General features: G+C 40.9%; 1 protein-coding gene across 1 annotated transcript in view; it reads right to left on the reverse strand.

Annotated features, from left to right (window-relative positions):
- NOTCH2 (notch receptor 2) overlaps positions 1–10,113 on the reverse strand; it is a 169,155-nt gene extending 159,042 nt beyond the window's left edge. The window contains 2 exon segments of the mRNA XM_044239024.1: positions 9,934–9,993; positions 9,996–10,113. Of these exon segments, the coding sequence (XP_044094959.1) occupies positions 9,934–9,993; positions 9,996–10,052 (117 nt within the window). The 5' untranslated portion in view covers positions 10,053–10,113.
- Positions 10,114–11,682: the final 1,569 nt, after the last annotated feature.

Below are 11,682 nucleotides of genomic sequence, written 5' to 3' on the forward strand. Positions count from 1 at the left end.
TATATGTTAACTAACTCGAACTTAAATAAATATTTGGAAGAAAAAAATACATATATTAGTAGCAATCTGAAATGTTGCAACACATTTAAGACAAAGGACTCATAGCCTTAATATAAATCAGTAACAAAAAAACAAGTATCTCAAGGGGTAAAAGACACAGATTACCAAAATAAGTAAGTAAGTGGCCACTGACCATATGAAAAACCATTCAATATCACTGTGTAATCAGGGAGGCAAATTAAGGTGAGGAAGCATCTACCACTTATCAAATTGATTAAGTTTTAAAAACAAAAATCAGTGTTGAACATAGCTGGCAACATTGGCAGTTTCATATTCTGCTAATGAACTACAGCTTGGTCCAACTATATGGAAGGGAATTTGGCAGTGTGTATCAAAGACACAAAAAGGTTCATACTCTGATACAATAAGTTGACTTCTGAGAGCTTAGTGTTACCAAAATAAATATTCCTACCAAGATTTATATGTAAGAATTTCATTATAGCATTATTTATAATTATGAAAACATTACAAACTAATAATTGATTTCAGTTTAAATTATATATATATATATCTCATCCTTAAGATAGAACAGTATGCAGCCTTTAATATCATTAAAGAAAAAAAATATACATATAAGAAAACGTTCACAGTATTTTAAGTAGCGCAGAAGCAGATGATAAAACTATACATATGCTAATCTCCCAACTGCAATAATAGACAGGGGGGGGGGGAACCTGTCTACAATGTACCAATATATTAATTGTGAGTTTTGGCTGGAGGTGATGGAATTATTAGAGATTTTAATTTTCTTCTATGTTTTCCTGTTTGTTTTTAAATTCTGTTTCCTAATTCCTTTAAATCACTCTCTTTGGCATAGCAATTTTTCTTCTGCAAATCTATTTCTGTATGAAGATGAGTATCATTTATATAGGAAAAAAATGGAACCAACTAAATATGCAACCAAACCAAGGAATGGTCAAAACATAGTAACCCAATTAATAAGAATATTAGTGGGACATCTGGGTGGCCCAGTCAGTTAAGCATCCGACTCTTGACTTCAGCTCAGAAAACAAGAATATTTTTAAAAGAATAGTACTTAGCCAATAAAGTTCAATTTATGAAAAAATGCTTAAAAATTGAGAAATATTTATAACCATCAAAGAAAGGCAGCACAGAAAATTGTGTGTATATATATTATGAATCAAAACATTTTAAAACTACAGGTAGGGGGGAAAAAAAAGATGTACACCAAAATACTGAGTGGGATGATTGTGACTATTTTTCTCACACTCTTTTAGATTTTTCAACATCCTTAACTACTTTTTAAGTAACCTCCTCCTCCAAAAAAAATCTTGTAAGGATGCCAGAGAAAATTAAAAAAATATAAACATAAGTTAAATTATGTATAAACATGAGGAATAATTACTACTATGTAAACCTACCTTAAAATATTACAATGTTTGTTTTTAGGTACAACCATTTTCCTTAAGTCTCTTAGGAAGTATATGTCACAGGAGTCATGAAACATTGTCACTTACTTTAAATAGTAACACAGGACCAAGGACTTGAATGATTCACAAGATATATCCTTCCTCTAATAATCCTCATAAAGATTAGAAAGTGTTTCAAATGTTGTAATAAAGTAAATGTCCTTAACATTTCCAATTAAAGAAGATCTAGCAAATAAATAAAGGCATGTTCATGACAAACAAAAACACAATAAAAATCATAATCAAAATATACACATCCTCAAACTTCAACAAGTCTCAACACTTTCTGGACGAAAGCATGTGAAAGCAGAGAATTAAACAAGTTTCTTTGCAGCTCACTACAATTACCATTTAGAGAAGTTAACACATTAGCACTGTCTAGTTTTCTGACTATTCATATTCAGAGACTCAACAGAAGATATTAGTGAGTAAGCACTATTCAATTATCTAATTTAAATGTTGGATAAATATGCCAGCATAGCAACCTGTGCCTCCTAGGGTCAGTTAAAATACACTATTTAATCTTCAAGGCTTAAAAACTTTCCAGAATCTCCTCACAAGACAGATGAGAGTAAAAAGATATGAAAAAGAAGCAAACAATTTAAAAATGTACCTGTCTCTGAACAAGGCAGTGTACTTCAGAATGTAACCACATCTTCTTGTACAACATTTTATTCAGCAAGCAAAATTGTATTTTAAAGCAATGCTATTTGTTAAAAGACAACATATTATGGAGGAGACGATATCCAACTCCAATCAAAATATTATCGTCATGTTTTCCTTACTTCATAAAATACACACATGCTTTCTTCATATGATTAAATATATATAAGGGTGGGGGAGCTACTCTTAATCCAGAAACAGGTTCTGCAACACCCATAGATCCAACCTGTCTTTGTGAAGCTTTGAGTCCATTTTGGCATGAAGTTTGGCTGACGTATTCAAAGAATCAGAGTCACTGCCCAGGTGCCAATATTCTGAAAGGAACTGACTTGAAGACTAGAAACTGCCTCAGGCAGGCCTCTGGGGAAGGTGCTTCAGTCCAATGGGAAAAAAGACCACGGCCCCTCACTTAATGGCCAAAGTCCAAGGACACCAGAGTTGGACCAATGTAACTGACCAGCAGTTCAAGAGTGGCAAAGGACAGTAAAATGACCCCCCAAGACTTTGCTCAATCATATCTAGTAAAACACAAACTTTGAAGAGCTGGTAGAACAGGGTTTTGCCAAGACAAGCACAGTGGGTGAGGGAGATGTTAGTATGATTAATCAATGCCACCTGAGGCAGCAGCTCTGGGTGTGTCCATACTGTACCTCAGTCATTGCCTGGCCATGACAAGAAGTTCCTTCAGCTACTGCCACTGAGAACTAGATCTTCCAAAGAAGATATCTCCACCTTAACTTGTTCTAGATCAGGCCTGGCACCCAGGACTAAGACCAGCCCTCTCTCTTGCCACAAACCTACTGACAGACATAATAGATACCACAACATATGCCAAATTTACATTCAGACCCCCGCCAGACAAAGGGGTCTTTATCTGTTCCTCAAGTTAAGTTTTGATACTTCTAAGTTACAAAAGAGGAAGGGGCGAATTGCAGACAAGCCTAGCAAGAGTCACTATTCCCTAGTAAACTTGCAGCTTACTCCCCTAGACCCTACAGCTCTTAGTCACCCCAAATGCAGGAAACTGTTTTCTGACACTGTAGATAAGTGACTTAAATGACTTGTATTTCATATTCCTAATTGTGTGCTCATCTGCTTTATCTCCACAATGATGTCAGCTCCTTGGAGGCAGGGCCCTATCTTCTGCTTGGTCAAAAGATTCCCACACATCTACAAAAGCAGAATACCCTGTACTCCCTACCACATGAAGAAACACACAAATTAAGGATAACACACACCACAATCCTCCCTGACACATCACTGGGACAGAAGAACTACAAAGATAATAAATCTCAGAGCCAAGAGCTAGAGCTCCTACCAGAGTCTTATATGGAAGCTTACATATTTACACATATAAATAAATGCAATAATTATCTCACTTCTCACACTCCAAGCTCCGGCTTTTATCAACCCCTCTTCTTGGCTTTACTCTTCTTTTTAAGGTCACAACATATTTTCTGCCACACAACTAGTATCTGTCACAAAAAGGAAAGGACGAAAGCACAGATCTACAGCAAATCTACCACTATAAATGAAAACTGCAGTTTGTCCATCCACAGGCCCTGAGTTGATCGTTTCAGATCTGAAGTCACTTACTAGATCCTATAAAGGACAGTGTCTTTGTCAGAGGAGCACTCCTGGGCCCCTTCTTACAGAATGCTCTGTTCTGCTCAAGAGACCCTTGATTTCTTCTTTATTCTCCCGTCCTTATTCCATTTGCCGCAGCAGCCCAGACAGCCTGAAGGCAGGACTGCATGAAAGGAGTGGGCTTTATCTCTTTGCACTAACACATTTGAGGGAAATCCCTGATACCAGGTATGTGTTCACAGGTGAAAAAGGAGACATCTTCAAAGGCAGTGTCATCACAAGGAGTAGGACAGAATTCCATAGTGGACACAAAAAAAAACCAATGAACACCTATGTATTCTGGCATCTCTGGTAACATTCTGATGAAGGGATAAGAAGGCTTTCACCAAATTCATATACAACACATACACAGCAGCCCTAAGATTCTGAATAGTTTGTAGATTTTTATTTTTAAGACAAAACAACTTTACTGGCCTTCTGGGGAAACCAGAGCAACTTCGCCAGCAAGCTAGGCATTTAGCAAGAAGCAAGCATTTCCAAGGGTAGAAAATGACTACAAGACCCAGGCAAAGCAACCTACCTCTAGTACTATAAAAGAACAAACAAACAAATATAAACCAAAAAAATCCTTGGTTTCTCTGCATTCACTCTGCAATGATTCCAAAGTTCCCTAATATATAAATTAACTGTCTATTTCTTAAATATACAAATTCCCAGACATTATTTCAGACCCACTGAATCAGAATTTCCAGGAAAACACCCCAGATGGAATCATCTTCACACCCCTCACTAGGTCTAACTCTTTTTATGGAGGGGAAGGTATCAATTCAGTGAAGAGTACTCCTTTGGATCCTTGTTACTCACGCAGGACTCGGGACTCTATAGGGCAAATTCCTGAGAAGATGCCAAGGGGCACAAGTCATATGGAGACAGACTGCAAATGAATATAAGAAAATCTTTCTAAAAATCAGAGTTGTCCAGAGATGAACTAAGCTGCCTCCAAAGGCAGGAAGCTACCACAAGAGGTAGGCCACCTCTTGACAAGGATGTTGTAAGAGGAGCAGATCCAACATGGAAAGGATAGAAGGACTAGATGGATTTTAAAGTTTCTGCCAACACATAAGTCAACAAAGAGGAAAATTTCAGCTACCCATTAATTAATAAAGAGATAGTATAAAAGTCTATAGGTAGGGTCATCTTTCCAACTGATCTTTTCTTTTCAAAGGAGAAAGGAGCATAAAGACACACTCACCATGGGCCTCTCCTCTAAAATGTCCCAAATGTGGGGAGGACAGAGCAGGAGTCACAGGTGCTATAACAAAGCCGACCTATTGCTTGGATGACTCTACATGCTGGGCATATGCCAAACAAGTTTTATCAACCAGAGAAGGGATATGTATGATGTAGTACCTCCCCTCAAGGAGTAAACCTTGTTGCAGAGATAGCTCAGGCACTATATGGTTCTCTCAAGGTTCTCCTTATCACATCTCATCTTTGGAGTTTTGTTTGTGGTAGTGGCTTTTAGGGAACTTTCTTGGTAGGGAAAAAAAAAACTTTACTAAATGTATATATTCTCTTAGTCTAATACTAGTTTGTGATATCAAGCTCATAATAAAAATTTTTTAAAACCTCAAAAAATCATCAAAACAAACATTAACTTAGTTAACTCTAATTTTAAAAAATACCATTCCAATAATCCCCCAAATGACCAAATTACAATAAAGTGTGGCAACTCTGAACAAAATAACAGAAATTGCTGACCTAGTAATATAGTAATACAGGAAACAGTAGAAACAGCTCAAGTGAGAGGCAGGGGGTGGATGACAGCGCCTTTGAGGTTAAATTCCAAAGTCAAAGTGACCTTTATGATTTGCAGAAGTGATCAGAAAAAAAAGAGAAGAAACCACACACACACACACACACACACACACACACACTTAATTTCAAAATGGCAAGTTTAAATAAAACATCTGGGGAAGGGAAAAGTTTGGTTTTTCCCCAAATGCAAGGTAAGCAATGACTCTTGAAAATACTATAAAAAAAAAAAAAAACCTGTCTTGGATTACCATAGTAATCTAGAATAAGAAAATGACTATAAGTAATTGTTCAATTGTACGAACATTTATTGAATGTCTATTAGATGCCAAGGCACTGTGCCAGGTACAGGGAAAGGGCATTAGGAAAAAAATGCATAAATGAAAAAACACAATTCTCTTCCTCAAGAAGTACACACTAACAATAAGCACTTGAGGATGTTCTAAGTGTTTTCGTGTACATGAGCTCATTTGTACAAAAGATAGAAGTGGTGTGGAGAGTGGAGGAAGTACTGGACTGAGGACCAAAGAAGAGATTCTAGTCTCAACTCTAACTGGCTCAGTGACTATGGACAACATATGTGAGCAAATGGAGGACCAAAATCCCTCTCACAAGATTACAATACTAATTAAATATAGACCTGGAGGAGAACACTGGTCTTCTGGCTCCTAGTCCAGTGATCTTTCCAAAGTATTATACATATGGTAAACCAATAAAAACAGCAGAGTAGAAGAAAATAAACCTTTTGGTTTCAAGTCATTTGCAAAAAAGGGAAAGAAGAGGAAAATGAAACATTCAACTTGTGGCATCCAGACAGAAATGTCAAGAAAGCAAGCACTTAAATAACAAATGGAAACATAATATAAGTAAAATGTAAAATCTCTTACTATATTTTCATTCAAATCATGGCTTAGGATTTTTTACTCAAAAAAGCACTAAGGATAAATAAAGGGAGTCCAAAATTATATATATGAATGAAGCTTGAAGAAAAAAGGACAACAGAAAAGAAAGGGATCTGGGAGAGGATTTATAATATATCTTTCAAATACATGAAGCCCTTCTAAAGCGACAATGGAGACCCATTGTGTCCAGATGAACAAGAAGAAATGGCATTATACCTAACAGATTTTATTTAGCAATTTTAAAAATCTTTGATAGAGGGTTAAAACACTGGTATAGCTAAGGTTAGATTAATTCTGGAAATTACTAAAATTAAGAAGGAAAGACCCCCATAGACACACTATATACACTTCAAGGCAGAATAATGAACTATCAGTGGGTTCCAACAAGTTACCGAAAACCTTGAAAAACACAGGTTCTCAGACCTGCTGTATCAGAATCCCTGGGTGTTGAGTCTGATTTTGATGCAGCCAGGACATGGAGCCTCCTTCTATCATAGGGGATGGGGTAAGGAGAAGAACCACCAGGAATGGCATCAGAGTGGGAACTAGATCAATGCAAATTTTGTGGGCAAAATAGAATTTCTGCGGGTGTGATATTTTTAAAATGTATTGTAAGGCTGCTCTGAAGCATCCAAGCATATCCCACTGAATTTCAACATTTTCTAAAGGTCCTGAAGTCAGCAAATACAATTCAGGTAAACGAAACGTTTACTCCTCTATACCACAGGAAGCCCATGGAAGAGACAGTAGAGTGGGAATAGCACAGTGGGATGACAAGGAGATGTGGGCAAATATTTTTAAAAATCAAAACATCAGAAAAAGAAAAGAAAGACAAGAGATAATCACTCTCCTTCCTCCTCCCTCTACCACTCTCACCCTGTCCCTGCCAAAGAATAATAATATAGAAAGAACCAAAAGAAAGAAAGAAAAAAGAAAAATAGTGTTAGGATAAACTTCATCCTCAACTGAAAGAAAAAAAAAATTGCTCTTTGTGATTTATTTTTTTAAAAGCAAGAGAAGAATTCAGCTGAGAAATTATCTAGCAGGCTTTAAAACCAGGGAATCACTTCCCATTACAAAGCAAAAGAAAACAAGGAGCAAGAGGTGGTCTTGGATAGCTGTTTAGACAATCAGACAGATGGGTTGACTCCTTCTTGCCTTGGGAACTCAATGATATTTAAATTAACAACTGGCCACAATCCCAAATACAGGAACATTCAAAAATTGGGAAGAATGTATTATAATTGGTACCTTGACAAAAACACAATGATAACAGATCAAGAAGATTCAAGAAGCCTTCACTACTAGACTCTGAAAAGATTTAAGATTTATACCAAAAAACATGTTTTTAAATATTTTATTGCAGTAGATTAGCATCTGAAGAACACCTGTCTAAAAATCAACATATCCATATCTAGTCCTTTGAAGTAACTAACATTCAACTTGTCCACCTTAAAGCTTGCTGGTAATAGCACTACGTCATCAGTACCAAAGTATAAAAGAGGGTATCATTCTATGTACTGAGGTCCTAGAATGAGAAAAGCCTTATGTGTCAAAGTAATTCAATTTCTGACATCAATCTCACCATTTAACACTTAATTTTGAAAATTGCTTTGCAGTCTTATTTATTATTCCCTCCAACTCTCTAAGATTATTTCTTCAGTTCTTTTCATAAATGAGGAGAGTACCTACCACGAAGATTAAGTTATTTACTAAACCAAGTTAATGGTAGAAACCAAGGATTTTAATTCTCAGACTAGCCCATTGTTTATAGTCCTTTTTATCATAAATCTACACTTACAGTCAAGCTTTTACTCAAAAGAAAAAGGAAAGGCAAAAATGCCATCCTATTTCGTTAAATGCTTCTGAAACAATGATTTCTGGTTCATCACCACACAGCCTCCTGGTTCACTTCTGAAATCCTTAGGGACATAGTGGTGCATGGAATTAGAGCTTTCCAAGAAGTACCTGGTTGGTGATAAAAACTCAGTACTGTGATAAAAAGATTAAAACAAACAAACAAAAAATGTGTTCTCTTTTAAACATCTGTGATTGGCATGCCAACTCTCTGTTAACAATGAACAAAGAGCAAATTTTTCTGAAGCTCATCATCTTTTTAACCTTTTCTTTGCAAAAAGACATAGCTCATGTACCAGGTTTTTTTTGGTAAAGGTATAAACTTTCCTCGGATTAGGCTAGGAAAAGAAGAAATCTCAGTTTAACAAACATGCATAAGCTACCAACCCACTGGAAGCAGAGTTCATTAAAAATAAAACACAGCCCTGTCCTGAAAGTACTTTCTGAATACCTTATATGCCATGGGTTTAATATACATTCTCTTAATTAACCCTATTAGCTGGGTAATTTCATTCCCATTTGGTTGGTGGCAGAGCTGGATTTGAACCCAGGATTACAGAGGGCTCCAAAACCCAAGCTGTTTCTACTAAACAGTCTGAAGAAAATCGGAATCTAAGACTATGGGTGGGATGGATAAGACGTGATTCGATTTCCCTTTCCTCGGTCCAACCGTGTTCGGAAAGACTGCTGCTCATATCCAACCATAAAGAGGCTTTCCAAGGAAGCACTTTGAATTAACGTATCCACTTTTCCTCACCCGCCCCTGCCCCACCCCCAACCATGCCAAAAGAGCAGCAAATGCCGCTGCCAGGTTGGAGGAGTTGGTGATCGTCACACCACATTCCTGGGGCTGGACACAGAGTCTGAAACAGCGCCCGAGCTCAGCGCCTTGGAAAGAATAACAGCAGTCGAGATTTTTAAATCATGTGGCTCAGCATGCAGCCACACCAGTTTGCCTACTGCTCCTGCCTCCACCTTTCAAAGTCCCCGAGCAAAACACACCGGATTCATCGGGCGCAGGGATTCGGAGTGTCAGGACTCTGGCGCACCACGAAACCCTGTCCCCATCCAAACCAAACCCACCCACCCGGACTGCGTGCCTCCCTCCGCCAGAGCTAAGTCTGGCAGCGGAGGTACAAGCCGTTGAGAGCTCGGAGGCCCTGCCCCCGCTCCCTCCACGCCAGAATCTGGCATTCCTTTGCTCAGCCCATCTGCGGTCCCCGGCCGGCGAGGGTTCGTCTCGCGCAACCGGCACTCGGCTCTCTCCCTCGACCCCAGGAAACGCGGAATCAAAGGGCAAAACAGCCCAACTCCCTGAACTCAAGCGCCTGGGAAAGCGAGTTTCTGAGGCTCGCGGCCCGCCCCACCCCCCTTCAGCCGAGGAGGCGTGTGTGGGGCCACCGGTCGCGGAGCGTAGGAGGCGGCAGGGAGTGCGGGGAAGGAGGCCCTGACTGTGTCCAAACTTTGGGGAACCGAGTGGCCTCACTCGAGCCCGGCCTCCTCGCAGAGTGGAGGACGGAAGGGGGGGGGGGGATGATCGCCCCAGGTGGCCGGTCGGGCCGCGGTGGCGGTACGCGGGCCCCGGGACAGGGGACAGCACACCTCGGCCCCATACTCACCACGCGCGGGGGCCGCGCGGCACAGCCAGAGCGCCAGCAGTGCCCACAGCGGAGCGGGGCGCAGGGCGGGCATCTTCTCGGTCGCCTCCTCCGCCGCCTCCGCCTGCGCAGATCCACATGAGGAGGGGGTCCCCACAGAGGATCCCCCACTCTCTTCTTTCCTCCTCCTGCTTCTGCGGCTCACGGCCTCGAGCTGTGCCCCGAAGCTCAGGCGTAAGTGTCCCCACTGCCCGCACCCCAAGTCTGCCGCTCCCGGGCCGCCGCCTCAGCCGCCGCCCGAAGTTTGGCTGAAACTTTCTCGGCTGTGCAGCGAAGCAGCCTCGTGTGTCCTTCCGCCTCAGCCGCCTCCTCCCACCGCAAACCCCGCCCCCCTGTCGCCACGGCCGGGCCCCGCCGCCTTCGGCACCCAGGGGTTTCCCGCAGGAAGAAGCGCCGGCCCGAGCTGCGCGCGGAGGGATCTACTACGAGTCCTCCGACTGCCCCTCCAAGCCTTCTCCAGCCCGCGTCTGATCTCGACGCGCCTTAACTCAGTCGGCGCTGGACTGCCTCGCTGGGCTGGGCCTCTGTCGAAGGAGGTGGGTGATAGGACCCTGAACTTCAGACTCTAGAGTTGCAGAGACCGTGAACTTGCCGGGAGCGAGAGACCCCTTCCCGTGAGAGAAGTGTCGCCCCCACGCCCCGACACTTACACACACTCCCGGGCCAGCTGGAGGAGTGCGCTAGAGAAGGACCAGCGCTGTCAAAGAAGGAAATGGGGGCTCAGGCGCCAAGCCCATTGAAAAGGAACAGGGCCATCAACCCCAGTTGTGTGCTACACCATTCATTCATTCATTCAGCAAGTATTTCTTTAAATCCCTTACTTTGCGTATCAGTGTCCTAAGCACAATGGGATCGTACTACAGTCGGAGGATGCACAAGCCACTTGAGGAGAATCCTGTTTTGCTGAAGATATTCATTGTAACATTGTTTATAAAAGCCAACAACTGACATATATGACACCCTGAATCCCTATAAAAGCCAACAATTGGAAACAGCCTAAATCCCACCCATGAATAATGTATGGCATATTTATAAAATGGATACAGCAATAGATGAGACTATATTCATATATTCAATAGGGATAACTCAAGAATAAAATGACAGTGAAAAGCTCAATGCAAAAGGAGATATAAAGAGTATCATTTATGTATGTTTAAATTTTTTCAAAACAATACTATATATTATTTATGGATGCATACCATGCAGTATATAATAATAAAATATAACCAGAATAGTGGTTACTTCCAGGGAGGAGAGTGGGGAATAGGATCAAGCATGGGTATATGTGGGCTTACTCTTTGTAAAAGAAAACAGCTGGAAACAGAACAAGCAAAAAGGTTTGTGTGGTTGTAACATTCCAGGGGACAGCCACCATAAAAGCAAAGGTACAGATAAGAGAATAAGCAGATGAGTTCTGGCACTATTTGCAGTGATAGGAGTCAAGGAGGGAAGGAGGATTGGGACCAGATTGGTAAGATCTTGAAGGACCAACTGAGAAGGGAGAGGTGTAGTTATCTCTCAGGTCATAGAAAACCACTGAAGGCTTTTGAACAGGAGTGAGACTTGATGGAAAAGAAAGTTGCTCTGATAATCCTGTGTAAAATTGATTGTCAGGAGCAAAAGGTGAACTGGAGCCCAGGGACCAGTCAGGAGTTTGTGAAACACTCCAGGCATGGGGAGATGAAGGCCTGAACTAATGAGGTAATGTCA

The sequence above is a fragment of the Neovison vison genome, chromosome 2 (genome assembly GCF_020171115.1).
Source record: "Neovison vison isolate M4711 chromosome 2, ASM_NN_V1, whole genome shotgun sequence".
Classification (NCBI taxonomy): domain Eukaryota; kingdom Metazoa; phylum Chordata; class Mammalia; order Carnivora; family Mustelidae; genus Neogale; species Neogale vison.